Consider the following 17,836-nt stretch of genomic DNA (forward strand, 5'->3'; position numbering starts at 1 on the left):
TTGGTTTCGTGTGATTGACAATATAATAAATATGAATTGCCTCTTTTCTGGCTTATTTTCCTTCAAACCCCAGATACCTACCATTTCAACATCAGAAACGGGTCCAAAGCTGGTGACATATATATCAGTTTTCACCTCTGTAACAGGACCTAGTAGGTATGAAGTAAATAGGTGTGAAAAAATAATTACCAACATTACAGCCTTGGAGGATTAGATAATTAAAAAGTGAATGGAGATAAGATATGTCATGTTTTTGCATGCATTTTGACTTTCCAGTGAGATACCAAACCTCCTTTTAAAAAAAAAGTGTCAAGTTTAGTTTAAAATGCAACCAAATCGATCCAAAAGAAAAAGAAAGAGAAAGAAAAACAGCGTTTGCTTAACAGGCAAATAGACACCCAATTACTTACCAAGAATGTGTATCTACAAAGCTATATCACCCCCGGGCACTATTACGACAGGCAGCGCAGACATACCAAAGCTTTTAGCCTGTGTGATTTTTTTCTTAGAGTCCACCATCTGATTGGCCTCTAGAAAGAAGTGAGCTGTTCAGAGCAAGAAACAGCAGGGTGCAGGCGTGAAGAGAAGCAGCAACACGGGGCTGAGACGTGGCAGTTGAAAGCAGTGTGTCTTTGGGGAGCTGAGGATACTCATAAATAACTTCCGGAATGATTAATGTCACCTTTAACAATAGGCGCACCTTCCACCGGTGATTGGGATCCAAGACAAGGTCTTCTGTCAGTTACAACCACTCAGCTGTGCCACCTGTGGGCTTCGAGATCTTCAGCAAGTTACTTAAAGGCACCATTGCTGGCCCATACCTGCCTCGCGGAATGCTTACAGCAATCAAACCGAACGCTCTGTGTAGCATCTCACTCGCGCAAGCTCATTCCATACCGGTTCCCCTCAGCTGCTACGGATGCTTCCCTATCTAAATAAATCTTGATCACGTGCGAGGACGTGAATGCTTAGCCCAGAGGGAAAGGTAGAGCCAGCATGCCAATATTGCTGACACAGAAAATAAACAAAAGAATACTGCCACTCTATGGATTTAAAAATACGTTTTAAACCTGGGAGGTTTTGTAGTTCAGAATCTAACTCATAGTCCTTTCCAATTGGACATATTTAGTCCCAATCTTCAAGTACAAAGATTTTAGCAAGTATTAAACATATTAGCTATAATTGTGACAGTAGCTATTATAGACAATTCAGCTTCTTTTTTTACCACCAATAAAAATATGTAAAGTGTTGCTCTCCTGAACACTGTTTCTTTAAATGATGGTTTATGATGCCGACTGGCTAGGTAACTGGTTATTATATCATCTGCAATTAAAAATAGAATATCACTTGAATACTGGTTGGGAAATTAGAATAATGGGGGGGGGCAAAGAGCAATGGTGGCCCTTAAAGCTCTAGGTCTGAAGTCAGCCTCATAAAATGAATCTATTTCAAGGGGCTGGGGATTTAGCTCAGCGGTAGAGCGCTTACCTAGGAAGCGCAAGGCCCTGGGTTCGATCCCCAGCTCCGAAAAAAAAAAAAAATGAATCTATTTCTTCCCTCTACAGACTGAGGACTAGGCCACGGAATGGGAGATCTAGGGGGAATAAGTGTCCTAAGGAACACACAGCTTTTGGAGGGACAATGAGAACAAAAGTGCGGCATAGCGCATGATTTTATTTTTACATCATATGAAGTGTACCCCCTTAGAAAGGGTAGGAGTTAATCAAGCTTCCGTTTGAATGAGAAACTGGAATCAACAACAATCAACAGTAATAAATAAGCTCATTAAACTCGAATGTGTCAAGAAACGGGTAATCCAGGAAGCAAGTAATTTATAACTTTTGAACCACAGAAGACTGAAATCTCACTCAAATTGGCTCAGAACCACTGTCATTTCCTTAGCCACAATGACAAAGTTATCAAAAGGCAAAAATCCCGTCCTTGCAAAGGGACTGGGGGATGGGGGGGGGCTGGCTCACACAAACAATTGAAGTTGACAAAATCCTGACAAATGTCTACTTTACCAATTTTAGTAAAGTGAAAGTTATTTCGAGGTTAGATTTAACATAGCATTGCTCAAACATCAGCAGAGAACCTCTGCACAGGTTGGTTAAGTACAGATTGTGGGACAAAACCCCTGGATCTGCTGACGTAATAGGAACAAGATTGGACCCGACAATTTGCAATTTTTTAAAGATACTGTTCAGTTTACTTTCGCTTACAAACATCCACTTAGGCTGCTTCCTATACTCTATTTATAAGAGTTTCCTGTGAAATACATCACAGGTGTGCAAAGACAGTGAGTGTGGCAGGGGCATTCAGGAGAACAGGTACAATGTTTTTGGAGATTTTTTTCCTTACTAACATATTGTTGGTTGTGTGAGCTTATGCTAACCCTGTGGCTGCAATCATCCCAAGATAATAAAATACATTTATAAATTCTTATCTCCCTAATTTCTACTATTTTTGCAATAGTTCCAAAACACTGCTCTACACTCAGAATTATAATCTCGGTTTTGGTGTGTGACGTTATCTGACATTTGCTTATTTGATTATGCTGCACTCTGAGATCTAGTGAGATTCTAAATGCATGGGACGGGTAAAGACAGCCACTCAATACATTTTTTGCATGAGCAGCAGCTACATCCCAGGTTCTAGAGGAGTTCCCTGCTTCAGGAACTCACCCCGCTGTGGTGGAAGAGTCAGAGGTTAAGCAGTAAAGCAATAGAGAGAGGACAGAGAGCCATGATGGCGGAATGGAGGCAGGTAGGAAAAGCAGGGGCATGGAAAGCAAGTTTAGGGCTGTGCTCAGAACTGCTTCTTCAAAACGCTGAAGTTCAGAGAAGTCCTGGAGCATATATATGAACTGGGAAGAACTGGGACAACATCAAGCAAAAAAAGGTATTAGTGTTTTCAAGGACTAACAAAGAGACCAGTGGGACAAAGAAGAGTAGGACACTGATAAGAAATTGAAGCCACCAAGAAATAAAACCAGTATGTGTTGTATACAGTAGCGCACAGCAAGTGAACGAAGATACAATGAGCAAAGAAATAACAACTACTTATTTAAACTCTATTTTGATGCCAGAAAAATGCTAGATTCCTTTTATATGATATTTTAATCTTTATTCAACGCTCCAAAACAGCTATCATCACTATGAGAACTGTATAGATCTAGAAAATGGGTTTTCAGAGGCTAATGGCCAAAATATACAAAGAACTCACAAAGTTAGACTGCAGGGAGACAAATAACCCTATTAAAAAATGGGGTTCAGAGCTAAACAAAGAATTCACAGCTGAGGAATGCCAAATGGCTGAGAAACACCTAAAGAAATGTTCAACATCTTTAGTCATTAGGGAAATGCAAATCAAAACAACCCTGAGATTCCACCTCACACCAGTCAGAATGGCTAAGATCAAAAACTCAGGTGACAGCAGATGCTGGCGAGGATGTGGAGAAAGAGGAACACTCCTCCATTGTTGGTGGGATTGCAGACTGGTACAACCATTCTAGAAATCAGTCTGGAGGTTCCTCAGAAAATTGGACATTGAACTACCTGAGGACCCAGCTATACCTCTCTTGGGCATATACCCAAAAGATGCCCCAACATACAACAAAGACACGTACTCCACTATGTTCATAACAGCCTTATTTATAATAGCCAGAAGTTGGAATGAATCCAGATGCCCTTCAACAGAGGAATGGATACAGAAAATGTGGTACATCTACACAATGGAATATTACTCAGCTATCAAAAACAATGACTTTATGAAATTCATAGGCAAATGGATGGAACTGGAAAATACCTGAGTGAGGTAACCCAATCACAGAAAAACACACATGGTATGTACTCATTGATAAGTGGATATTAGCCCAAATGCTTGAATTACCCTAGATGCACAGAACACATGAAACTCAAGAAGGATGACCAAAATGCGAATGCTTCACTCTTTCTTTCAAAGGAGAACAAGAATACCCTTAGGAGGGAATAGGGAGGCAAAGTTTAGAACAGAGATTGAAGGAAGACCATTCAGAGCCTGCCCCACACGTGGCCCATACATATACAGCCACCAAACTAGATAAGATGGAAGAAGCAAAGAAGTGCAGGGCAACAGGAACTGAATGTAGATCTCTCCTGAGAGACACAGCCAGAATATGACAAATACATAGGCGAATGCCAGCAACAAACTATTGAGCTGAGAATGGAACCCCTGTTGAAGGAACCAGAGAAAGGACTAAAAGAGCCGAAGGGGCTTGAGACCCCATATGGACAACAATGCTAACCAACCAGAGCTTCCAGGGACTAAGCCACTACCCAAAGACTACACATGGACTGACCCTGGGCTCCAACCTCATAGGTAGCAATGAATAGCCTAGTAAGAGCACCAGTGGAAGGGGAAACCCTTGGTCCTGTCAAGGCTGGACCCCCAGTGAACGTGATTATTGGGGGGAGGGCAGTAATGGGGGGAGGATGGGGAGAAGAATACCCACATAGAAGGGGAGAGGGAAGGGTTAGGGGAATGTTGGCCTGAAAACCTGGAAAGAGAATAATATTTGAAATGTAAATAAGAAATAACCAATTGAATAAAGATGGAGAGAAAAAAAAGAAGGAAAACCAAAAAAAAAAAATCCTTTTTCTTCAACAATAGTCTCCCAATTATCTTCTTGAGACCCTTTTGTGTTTTGCTTCAGACTCCTTGAATTTGCTTTTTCAACATTAATGGTTGAGATGAAATCTCTGTGCCTTTCAAGTCCCAAACTTTGTAGAAATGAGGTGCTAAACAATCGTTTGCTTATGTGGCTAATATCATCAGTAATAATTTTCCAATGCTTCCAGCGGGAAAAAGGTGTAAGACTTAGATGCTGCGTGAGTTAAGCTAAAAAACATTTCCTAGTTAAAGCAGAAACTGTCTGGTGTATATTTGTATTCTCCGATAGAATTAATCTGCCACCTGAAATGCCATAGGTCTCTGATAAATCACTTGTCAGCGAATAATGGTAGCTATGCAATTAAGAATAATTCTTGGAGATGCTTCCTCTAATACTACTGGTTAAGATGTTCAAATCAACCTTGCAAAGTGTGTAATTGCATAGAAACTAGGAAACTCAAGATTGGAAAGACTTCTTCTCGTAATTGTAGATCTATTCGGGGGGAGTATCAAAGACATTCTCCCTATCCTAAAATAAATCCTACTTCATTGATACCGGAGATGTTTTTAAATATTTTTTAAATCTTTCTGTGAGGTGATACTTTGACCCTTAGAATCTGTTACACAAAGAGAATGATCTTCATCAAGTGTCAATCAGATAAGACTGTTAATATTAAATTCAGGAAAATGGTCCTATCATATTAACTTGGCAGGGAAGGCAATTAAGAAAGTATCAGATAATCTCCAACAATTTACTCAACACTCAAAGACCTTGTTAAGGCTATCAGTTCCCTATTTTATCTCCAATAATAATGTACAATTTGCTGTCACATCCCAAGGGTTTGTCAGTCCTAGTTCTCCATATTATGTCCCTAGCAATGCCCCTGAGAAAACATTCCTGCTTTCTAGCCATTCACATCACAAATACACCAACATCTCACAAAGTTCAAGTGACATAAAAAAACAATGAAACTTCAAGAACTTAGGCATAAAGACACAGCAACAACACATAATTTTCAGGGAGATTATAAAGATATTTCTGATTTTGCTCGACATTAACAAGATATGGAAAGATATAGTTACTGGAGATTAAACAAAGCAACAGATACCCATTGATTTCATCAACAAAGCACGAAATAGCTCAGAGTTCTAGAAGCTTCCTTTCCTTAGAAGGCATTAAAAAAACCTGGCGCCTTCTATATTTTATGACCCTTCTTTCAATCTATTCTTTTACTTTGCAAGCAGTAAAAGTTTTCAATAAGAGAAGCAAAAGACTTGATGCAGTATGAATAAACCATGGAAACAAATTTATAAAATAAAAATTCCTGTAGACAATAAAGATTTTAAAAGATGTTCATTGATATTTGAACATGGTGGAAACAATAAGCATTAAGATTATCTCAAAGTAAAATGCCATTTCAAACATTTTCAAGGTCTTTCTCTCTCTCCTCTCCTCCCTCTCCTCTCCTCCCTCTCTCTCTCTCCCTCCTCCTCCTCCCTCCCCTCCCCCTCTCCGGTGCTAAAATATATATGGATCCAGAATTTATGCTCATTGCAAAAGGGAGTTTAATTTTGTAAACTCATCATGGAGAAACAGTTTGGCATTATATCTTCAAGTTGAACTCCCACTTACACTGAGAGCCAGAATAATCCAGTCCTTGATATATACGCAAAAGAAACTCTTGCACATTTACAGCAGGAAATTTGGGCCAGAATATTCACAGCAATACAATCTGGGAAACAAGCAAAAAAAACTCACTGCCAACAGTGCAGACGAATAAGCCAGTTCTTATGCAATGCGAACATCACATAACAAGCAAAGGAAAGATCAATAGCACTAGGCAACAAAAAGAATGAATCTTAGCAATACACCATTAAGCGTAAGGCATGGCAAAATTTTATATATAGCAAATTAAAGCCAGCTACATACTTTAAATATACCATAAAAAATAAGGCTAACCAAAAACACCCATTAGAGGAAAGCTTGGAATAAAGCAGTGAGACAATAGAGAGGGGAAGAGGATAGGTATGAGGATAGGGTTGAAGAAATGAGTAGCAAACTACAAGTTCATATTGGGGCCTGCTCTTTGGTCTGGATGCTGTTTCATGAGTATGGTTACTTTAAGGGATAAAAAGAAAGTTAATGTGGATTATAGTGGAAATGTATTATTAAACAAACATTATCATGTGGGCCTAAGGCATCTTTAAATATATTTAAAAAGGTCTAGACTTAGAAAGCAACAATATTTAATGATAAAATATTTTTATATAAAATCTAGACTCACCGAAGCTTTACCTAGAATCACAACAATTCATTGATATCCTATTATCTATATTTGACACAACTCTTTTCAGGACATACCAAATGCATTAGTATTAGTATGTTTTTATTTCAAAGTAAATTTTATCTCTGATAGCGCTAGTACACTTGTTTTTATATAAACTTGGGGAAAGTGACCTTTCTTCCTCACGCCCCTTCTTCTCCATTTCAGTAAGCATTTTTCATTACTAATTACACAAACAATTTATATTTCTAATCTTAAAAAATACTTTTCAAAGTATTCCAAACATTCATTTCCATATTACTTAAAAATATCCTTCCCATTTATATTTCTGGGGAAAAAACAAGTACAAACTGCCCCAAATCTTCCTTTCTGTCCCTTCCCTTCTCTGCTGTATCCTGATTCACTGAAATTTCTCTCAGAACCATGAATTTTCTCAGAACCATGAGTTTTCCCCTAGCAATTGCATTGTTCTCATCAACTTTAAAAGCTATGTTTTGTCTTCCATTTTAAAAACAAAGTTCTAGTTCATGAAACAGACTATCTTATGTGCTATACTTAGCCTACACCCTCAAAGTGACAATCAGCGAGTATATCTTTTGCCAAAAAAAAAGGTTATTTCAAAAATGATCATTTATTTCTATCTACACCATTTCTCTATTCATTAGTACAAATGCCTATACCACCAAGTAATCTCTCCTCTCTCTCTCTCTCTCTCTCTCTCTCTCTCTCTCTCTCTGTATCTTTTTGTCTTACACACACACACACACACACACACACACACTTCACCCATGTCCACCATGCCACTAATTGTTTTTGTCAAAGACATATACCTCATACACATTGCTAAATCTAGGGGTAATTTTAAGTCCATGTCTTTCTTCGTCTATTTGTTGGCAACTACCATTTTTTCTAAATGACACAAGCCCTCTTATTCTCCTACTAACACATCACAGAATACTTCTGCTCAGACTTCTTTCAGTTCCATGCATCTTAACATTGGAGCCATCAGAGCTCAAATATAAGTATTTATGCATTTCTGTATCATCTTTAATCTCTTGCAACCTCTTTGGTCTTAAGACAGCAGATACCAGTTGCAAGATACTCTCTTTGATATTTAGGAATCATGACTTTATTGTATGCACATGCAAATCATTTATCCATGCCTCTAAAGGGCTTCTACTCTCATGCTGATAATGCTACTCCTTTAGATATTTAAGCCAAAACTTTACTCAGTTTCATTTCTTTCATTTCTCACAAATCCTGCATTATAATGGCCATCCTTCATCTTAAATGGCAAAACACAGGCAGAAGACAACCAAGTCTTAGAAATCAACAGATCACTCTGCCACTTGCTTGGTCAAAGTATTAATCATCTCCTGACCTGACCGAGGAATTGCAACAATTTCCCAACCATTCCTGCTTCTTTCTGTTCTTAACACAACATCCCTAACGAGCCTTTTCAAAACTCACCAATTCAGGATGTGCCCCTGACGTAATCTGACCAATCGTATCAAGTGTGACTTAGAATAAAAGTAAAGTCTACATGCCTGCCCACAGAGATCTGTAGAACCACTTCTTTGTTATGACCCTTTCTTCCTCAGCATTTTCATCTGCACTGCACCAGCCCTGACTTCCAGGCCTTGCAGGATTGCCCCTACAGCTCTTGCTCACCAGAAGTGTGTCCCATGTTCCCATGCCTCCGTGATCAGTGTTTGGGTACCAACTTTATCAACAGAGCCTTCCTAACTGTGGAATTAAAACCACACCCTTTGCTACGCTTTGTGCACTGACACCAGGCATACTACATGCTTTGGGTTCACTTGTTTTGTGTCTTAATTTCCTGTCTCTTCTACTAGCAAGTGAGCTTGGGAGGAAACTTGGACTGTCCCCTATAACTTCAAATACCACACTGGTTCAATTTCTCAGAATAGAAATCATGGAGCTATTTTTACTTCCCTTGATCATTCATATTAAATATATCATCATTTCGTTGAATTAAAATCCCCAAAATATCTCATCTTTGTCCATTTATGTCCATCCTTCCTACATCTACGTCAATTCATGTGACTATCTACATAATGAAAAGGAACAGCAGTAACAATGCGACCCTGGAACACAAGCGCTGCATCACGTGTCACATGGTTTCCTCTGCCTCTAAACCTTTCTTCAGTTATTACCCAAACGGGTCCTCTCAGAGCACAGGTCATCGTAAGTTACTGCCTTACCTAAAGAACTCCAGTGGTTCCCAAGTTTACTGAGAGAATCATCCGGAATACTTTATAGAATCTACCACAGGTCTTTTACGACCTGGCTTCTTCTTACAGTTCCCACCTAATACTGTAATAATCCTGGCCTTACTTTCAAATAAGACGGGCACCAGAAACCTTTCATCTCATGACCATGCCAATCTATTTCCCATGCATTCATATTCTATTTTCCTTTTTGTCTGCTTGTGAGCTGCTTTGGCTTTGTTGGTGGTTTATCTGCCCAACAATGACTTTTCTCTTTCCCTTTCCTTCCTGGCACCCATTGGTATTAACTTGAAAATTTTGCTTGGCCATCACTTCTAAGTAATCTATATTCCCACATTCTCTTTTGATGCTATTAAATTGTCCTGCCACATTATCATTTACTTGTTTGATTTTTGCTACTTCTATCTCTTTGTATTGCTTAGAGGTGAAGCCCGTTTTGATTCGAAATACTGTCTGATGACCTCCATATCACTCCTTTATACACCGCTTCTGCACATGATAGAACAAATGCATCAAATGGTGGCTCTGGGAATGTCACTATCTCTTTCTGATCCTCTACTTCAAATATTCATTTGATGTATGATTATTAATCATGGTTTGACATTCAATTAATAAAGCTAGCACATGACACAGGAACTTTCCAATTGAGACACAGATCATCTGAAAACTTCATAAGAACAATTAGGTTTGCGGCAGAGAAATAGACCAAGTTCACCCAAATGAATACAAGTTTCCATGTTTTCTCTTCCATTTTAAATACTATTTTTTTCTCTCTTTTGGATGTTATAATTGCTTATTTTTCCTTAACCAAGTAGCAAGAGGTATGTTCAGGACAACTGACTTTTGGTACACGGTACTGTGCAAGGATACCTTGAAAGTGGACATACCCATCAGCTGTCTTGACTAAAGACTGGAAGATGTGATGTGAGCTGTGACTTTGTCAACCATTAGCCTTAGCTACTGTGGACAATTCTGTAGGAATTCCCTCAGCCTCTTCTCTAGCAGAGGGATAATGCCAGCCTTCATGTGATTTCTGAAACAATCGTATTTTAAGACCATGATGCACTCCAGTAATATGAAGTCCTACTTCTCTAGTGCACATCCTTGTGAAATCAATGGCAGTCTTCTGTTTCCCTATCAGAAAGGTTATGGAAGACTCTCTAAAGCAACCCCCTCTATTTATAGTACTGATTGTGTGAGATTATATGCCCCCAAGACTGTATGCCTTAGATAAGTAGAAAATGGGGAGAGACAGGACTCCTAAACCATCTTCCTGTGGTCAGTTACTTTTATGAAGCCATACAACTGTGTTCAAAGTGGACAAGGGACAGAAAGAACGACTTTCTAGTTCCTCTGTGACAAAGTCAACGTGGGTGCCACTTCTAAGCAGGAACAAGCTACATCAGCATGATAGGAACTGACTCATCAGAAGCTGAAAGATTTCTGCCCTTCAGAAGTCCATCCCAGCTTCTCTCCACTGTCCTGCTCTGCCCACCTTTCCCCTTTGCCTCTCCAGCAGGGAATGTGAAGATGAGAGAGAGGAGTTCCTGAAGGGATGAAGAGAAGAGAACCATTTCAGTTCCCTTTATCTCCCCACGGCAAGCTGTGCTGCTAAGTTAAAAATACATAATTTGGTTTCCAAATCTATTTCAACCTCTGCCTGGCCGACTATGTAGTCACAAACCATCCCGTTGCAATTCACATCTTTGCTTTTAGCTTTATTTTAAATTGAACCCGGCTAAGTTGTATAAACAGATACAAAGTAAATGTCCCACAAAGAGCAGAAATGGGATTAGAGGAAGCCGGAAGCCAATCCATATTTATAGTCTACTGTGGTCAAAACCTGAATGGTTTTCATCTGATTTTTAAAGGCCAAACTTTCGGCAAAGGATAAAATGTCAAGTCATAGAAGGGATAAAAGTTGTGGCATATAAATTTGTATGGTAACCGTAATGTTTCCTTTTATTTACGATAGTTCATAATAGATCTTCCATGTAAACAGGTAATCCATGTCCTGCAGGTGACAATTACCATCCTCCTGTCACATTTGGGATACTATGTGCTTACAGAGAATGGCCCATTTCTGAAAAGCCAATCATCTCATTACAGACATATATGAACAGGTTGCAAACATCCCTTAGATTGTGTTTTTATGGTAACTTCACTAGTAATTACTTATCTGCTAACACTCAAAGTAGCCTAACTGCAACCCTGTCCCAGGATGGTTTGCACTGATGGCCCGGCGACTAAGGAAGATCACTCAGTCCTGTCCAGTGAGATGAGTGATAATAGCCTCGAGCCACTTAGCCAGATTACAGTTGCCCGGAGTCTAACACTCATACTATGGTCTACCCAGTGTTATGGGAGAGAATTCATGGTAAAAATGCTCCCATACAGCAGATTCCTTTCTTCTTTTTTTAATAAGTTGTCTTACAGCCAAGAGAACATATTTTTACTTTCAACACTTACTAATAAAGTCATCTCGAACCAGCTATAAATTATGCTTTCGTTTATGAATATTTAAGGTACATATGAGTTATATTTTCCTTACTTTTGTATTTAAAATGTGAGTTTAAAAACCTTTCTGGGAAGATAAAGCCTCTTTTATTGACATTCTACAGATTCAAGAGCTATCACATGGCCTAGAACATTCTCCACAAAACTATTTTTTGCTCTAAAATGATAATTTCCTAGTCACTTAGGAGAGCTCATACTTTGACAAATGATTCACTTCTCTAATGAAGTCTCTCTTCAGATATGCATGAAGGCAAAGGTATATGCATGTGGGCAACCTATACCTGGAGAGACAAGAGGAACAAGAACGGGAAAAACCGCCATCTTTCCCCTCCATCTTGATCCCTGGCAATGCACAGACACCAAAGAAATCACCTCACTACTTCATAGAGTTCCCCACCCCCCACCCCCCAACTCAAAAAAACAGCAAAGAAGTTGATTGGCATGCTGGAGACCAGATCTCAGTCTCTCAGTAACGTGCTATGTGCCCCATGGGAATCCTCTCCTTTAGCATCCTTGTCTGTCTCGTCCTCACCCCAGTCTATCCAAGGCTACCCCATGATTCTCTCTTAGTCCACACTCCTTCTACCTCATATCCCATGTGTTCCCCACTCCAGGATCCTATTTTATCTGTTCTCCCACTCTTTCCCTCCTCCACAGCCTCAGCTGGAGGCAGAGAGCCCCGCCCCCACGCTTTAAGCTCACCTTTTACTCATCACACCGCCCAGTGTAGGACCGAAAGTCAATCTACTCTCTTTGTCCTGTAAGCCCTGCCACCCGGGGTTCAAGTCCATAAACTCAAGTCGAACCAGCTTAACTTTCCAAAGCTGTCAAATGGGGACAGCAACAGTTTTTTTTTTTTTTTCTTGCAGTTGTCATGAGTTGGGAGTAAATGTATGTAAACTGCCAATCTAGTTGAAACTAATTAAACAAGCACAGTAATAATGGTTGTCGTTGTTACCGTTTCTATCAGTTCAAGGATTGGGGCTACTTTAAGTCTAAGGCCCTCAGGTTTAACTCATTTTCAGAAGAAAGAGCAGGACTTCGCGTTCGGAAGAGTGAACCAAGTCAATCAGGGTCTTAACCAGTTACTTCTCCCTGAGGAACAGGACTGCTAGGCTGGATTAAGGTTGAGTTCTTTCTGGTTTCAGTGTGCCCAGCGCCTAGCAGCAAGCTTGCCATATAGATTCCCGTTGAATATGCAAAGGAAATATGGTATGAGAACAAAAGTGTCACGGTGAATGGGTGTCCCTCTACGGGTATTGATGGAAGGAGGAAATAAAGCCAATCACTTCTGAAGCATTAGAGGAGAAAGGCCAAAGACCTGATCCTCAAAGAAAGTAAGAAGATGGCTCGAAAGGACAGGGCTCCCCAGCAGAGCAGACAGCTTCGGCTCTGTGGCCCAGATTCCTGTCCTAGGTAGAACACAGGATGAACCTTTGGCAGAGACAGGGACACGTGGGAGGAGAAGACCTGAGGCCAGCTGCTTCTGAAGCAATGAGGTACCTGGGCAAAGTGGACAGATTCAAGGAAAATTCATGCTCAGGCTCAGAGCAGCCAAGCAGCCATGGGGCAGCAGCTCCGAGTTCATTTTTGACTTCCCAGCCTCCCCCACCCTACAGTCAGGTCTCAAGAGGTAATTAGTGTGGGGGAGGCCAAGCTCCTGAGGGGGCGGGGAGATGGGAAAGTACGGGTGGAGGCGGTCTTCTTGTCATAGGTCTCACTGAGGAGAGGAAGAGGGAAAGGGGGGGAGGTGCTCGAGAGAATGACTGGTTTTCATTTTTGCACGTGAGGCGTACCTAATGATATTTCCACAAATAGACAGGCAGACCAGAGACGGACAGACAGAGCACACTCGCATGTTTTGAAACAATCCGTACCCCCAAATCCAGGACGCAGTCTGTTGTCATAACCATCCAGCAAACTGTCCAGGATACGGGTAAAATTTTCCGGGCACAATTTCTCGTCCTTTGAATTCTGTCCTGGGGATTCGTTTAAACTGCAAGTGCAAAAATAACAGGGGTAGAAAAGACTATTTTAAGAATGGTTCTGAGAACAGGTGGAAAGGGGTTGCCTTCTAGGGAAAGAGTCGCTGGCCTTAAGCTGAAGGAGGGTTGGGGGTTGGGATGTAGAGAACCAAAATGGTCAGGAGAAGAGCATCCCTGGGCAGCAAGCACCCCCAGACTGCATGTACCCTCAGGCAGCAAGCACCCCAGCACCCGCGCTTCCTGCACCAGTCGTCCCAGTGGTCTCTGAGTCTACTCGGTCAAAGGAAAGCTTGGCTTCAGCCCATTTGGCACTGAGGATGGGAAGATCTGGTTCGCTCGGGAAAGGAAGAGTAGCCAGAAGGGTGCTGTGGATCTGGACACTTGTCCACCTTCCCGTGCACCCCCACCTATGCTACGACCCCCTCTCAGAACTCACCAAGTCGCCAGGCACAGGACGTGCAGGAGGGCGAGGCTGACCCCGGAGCACAGCACGATCGCAGGTACCTTCTGGACAGAAACCATCTTCGCAACATGCCATACTTTAAGCCTGTTCACGTTTCCAGCCTCTCAAGATGCCCTGTGCAGGGTGCGAGGAGAGGGCAGAGTGGCTCCCGCGGCGTGCGCACACTCGCGCTCACACTCGCCCGCGCTCACACTCGCCCGCGCTCCTCCAGCCTAGCCGCGGTGGGCGTGTGTGTGCACGCGGCCAAGGGAGGCGGGACCTGCGCGCCCGCCCCCTCCCTTGCCGCTCGCGCCCAGTGCGAGCCGGAGCCCGGCGCTCAGCTCCGTACCTTGTCAAGCCTGCAAGCGCTGCTCGCCGGTGAACTTGGGAGCTCCTGCCACGCGAAGCTAGGCAAGTTTGTTCCAACCTGTAACTCAGGGGATGCTACCCACAGTCCTTGGTCCCTGCCCCTGGTCAGCGATTCCGCAACCCCAACTGGGTTCCCCGCCACTGGCCTGGGCTGACTTCTTTCTGCTGGTCCCCCTCCCTTCACCAGGGTTTTGGCTGGAAACAACGAAGCGCCTTTCTCATAGGTTGTTTGAGGACTTGCCCGTGCCCACTGCGGAGGATGTAGGTGGAGAAAGGGCGGGATAAGAGGCATTGCGGGGCGTGGCGGTGGGAGGTATTGGGGAAGGGAAGGGAACTCTTGTGAGTACCACAGCCTTTAGGACCTGGCGTTTGGGGGCAGGCAGAGGGTGGGGTGGGGGCAAGATTCTAGGCGGCCTGGCAACAACTAAGGGAGATTCTTTTTACTAACCTGGGCGGACCTTTGCCAAACTGTTGTACAGTTATGGAGAATATTGTCAAGGCATCTGTGGAAATAATGTTTTAAGGATAACAGATTTTTTTTTTTTTTACTTTGCCCTACCCCACTCAAGGCACACTCATGTCTTACTCCCCACCCTGCCCCTTGCAACTCTACCGAGGAACTATGGGTATACAGACCTGCTACCTCTTGAAACCCTTCTTTTTCAGAATGGAACTTTTCCAGAAGTTGACAGCTTAATGAAGGAGGCAAAGGTGGCTGGGTTGTCAGGAGAGAAGAGAGAAAGAGGGGGATGGGGGCGCGTGGAAGGATGGAGGGAAAGGGGAGGGGAGGGAGAGAATGAGAGAGAGTGAGAGAAGGAGCAAAGGAGGATATGACAGAGTGAGGAAGGGAAAGAGGGAGGGAGGGAAAGAGAGGCAAACAGACAGAGGTGGTTTCCTTCACAACTTGAAAGAGAACCCTAAACAGGATACCTTTAATGTTTTATGGAATAAAACCAAATACTTGGAACAGGCCTTTTTAAAAAAAAAAAAAACACTACTTACTAATTACTGAGGAGGTGTCCTTTACTTTAATATGATGCACAGGACTGTTACCATATAATGTGTGTCAATGGTCTAAGTAATTTCCAGACTATTGTGTTCTGTTTAAAACACTAATGGCTTGTTCAAATTTTCATGATTAGTGGGGTGCTGACATATGGAAAAATTAGAAAACAGTTCTGGGAGGTATTCCTTAGTTAATTCAATCTCTTAATTGGTTTTCTTTCCAAAGGAAGGCATATAGTGTCTATAAAGTGAAGTGCTATGAGCTCCCATGGGAGTCTGCATTCTGACTTGCTGCCTTGTGGAATTTATTAACACCCCCACCCTGTTCCATCTCTGATATTCTTCTCCTATGGACTGTAATCTAGAGTCTCGTGCTGGGTGTTTGCCATTCCCATGTCTGTCTCTTGTTACAGCACAGGGTGTACAGAATATCAGTAACTATGACTGGACCAATAATCAGTGACTTCCTTAGTCAGAGATTGGCCTTACTAATTCTGGTGAAAACCACCTCTTTCCTTAAGGAAAACAATCGAAGAATCCCTGTATACTGCAAACATGCCCAGAAAACATCGTCCACTTGCATTCTCTATACACTGTATGTAAGAAATATGATGCTAACAGTAGACTGTGTTCCTGATATAGTAACTATTGGCCAGCAGTGAGATTCCTAGATTATATGGTAATTCAGTCCCTGGTGATTTCTATAATGGTTGTATCAAGTCTCAGCCACAGTGAAGGACCTTCCCCTAATCCCCTGGGGATTTTAACCAGATCTACACCTATAAGCATTTCATGATATCAATGGTCCCTATTATCCAAGCAATTATTTTTGTCATATACTCTTCATGGACTTAGCTGTTTTAGTATGATTATTTGAAAAATAAATTAAAATTTGGATGGTGTTTGCATCTTATCTGAGTAATAAATCTGTTCACAAAAATTTAACAACTTAATATTCTTAATATTTTTGAATTACTAAACTTTTTGTATGTTTATCTATAATTGAGTTTGTTACTGACACTTTGTACTTAATTGTCTCTAAAATTCCACAATGATGTAGGAAACACTCTATTTCCAATACAAACTTTTGATTTATTTGAAAATCTGATGTTTTCTAAGGAAAAGGAAGAATATGTTTTAAAGACTAGTCGTACTGCCTGGTTCTGTGTGTCAACTTGACACAAGCTGGAATCATCACAGAGAATGGAGTCTTGTTTGAGGAAATGCCTCCATGAGATCCAGCTGTAAGGCATTTTCTCAACTAGTGATCAAGGTGGGAGGACCCAGCCCATTGTGGGTGATGCCATCCTTGGGCTAGTAGTTTGGGGTTCTATAAAAAAAAGCGATCTGAGCAAGCCAGGGGAAGCAAGTCAGGAAGCAGCACCCCTCCATGGCCTCTGTATCAGCTCCTGCCTCCAAGTTCCTACCTGTGTGAGTCCCAGTCCTGACTCCCTTTGGTGATGAACAGCAATGTCGAAGTGTAGACTGAATCAACCCTTTCTTCCCCAACTTGCTTCTTGGTCATGATGTTTTGTTCAGGAATAGAAACCCTGACTAAGACCCCAGTGAACTCAATGGAGGAATCACCATTTGTACTTTGTAAGTAGTTAATAACAGAGAACAATTATTTTCTTAGAATTTGAGTAAATAAATGGCTTCACATTAAATACAGAAGCCCTAATGATTACTCTTCTAAGACACCAAGGCCAGGGCAAATAACAGAAGGTTGGGTTCATTTGTAGTTCACTCCCAGGGGCTTAGAGTCTGTGGTGGCAAAGCAGAGGTGTGTCAGCCGGAGCCAGAAGTTATGAGCTCACATCCTGAACCTTGAGTAAGAAGCAGAGAGACATAAGACAACTGACAGTGGCATGTCTTAGACTCTTACAGTCACCTCCAGTGACATACCTCCTCCAACTGGGAACCAGATGTTCAAACGAGTCATGGAGGAATTCTCATTAAAACCACCACAGAAATACCCCAAAAGTCTATAACTATGTGTGTGTAAATATTCTATAAAGTTCCTATAAAGTTCTAAATGTTAGAATGAATACTCCCTTAACTGTGTTAATAAATTCGTGTGGTATAGATATATATGTCCGAGTTTCCAAAGAAACCAATTATCAAGTTATATATAATTCATTGAAGTTGTTGCCAAATTGCTATAAAGTAAATACAATGCTGAGTCTTGTACTAAGAAACTTCATACCAATTTCAAAAACCATTAAAACACCCCAAATTTTTTATAAGGAAGCACAAGGGGTATTTTTAATTGTTATAGTAGAAAATTATAAACAAGTCACTATTTCATGAGGAAGTGAATGAGGAACGCTA

General features: G+C 41.4%; 1 protein-coding gene across 3 annotated transcripts in view; it reads right to left on the reverse strand.

Moving 5' to 3' along the window:
* Positions 1–14,667, reverse strand: part of Gabra4 (gamma-aminobutyric acid type A receptor subunit alpha4) — a 76,321-nt gene extending 61,654 nt beyond the window's left edge. The window contains exons 1-3 of one of the 3 annotated variants that reach the window (XM_032915831.1): positions 14,126–14,663; positions 13,582–13,700; positions 82–149 (exon numbers count right to left, since the gene is read on the reverse strand). In XM_032915831.1, coding sequence (XP_032771722.1) covers positions 82–149; positions 13,582–13,700; positions 14,126–14,211 — 273 coding nt within the window. In that variant the 5' untranslated portion in view covers positions 14,212–14,663. Of the gene's footprint in view, positions 1–81; positions 150–13,581; positions 13,701–14,125 lie in introns of all 3 variants that reach the window. The other 2 variants (XM_032915832.1, XM_032915833.1) reach the window with 2 other exon arrangements.
* Positions 14,668–17,836: the final 3,169 nt, after the last annotated feature.

Source organism: Rattus rattus, chromosome 11 (genome assembly GCF_011064425.1).
Source record: "Rattus rattus isolate New Zealand chromosome 11, Rrattus_CSIRO_v1, whole genome shotgun sequence".
NCBI lineage: Eukaryota > Metazoa > Chordata > Mammalia > Rodentia > Muridae > Rattus > Rattus rattus.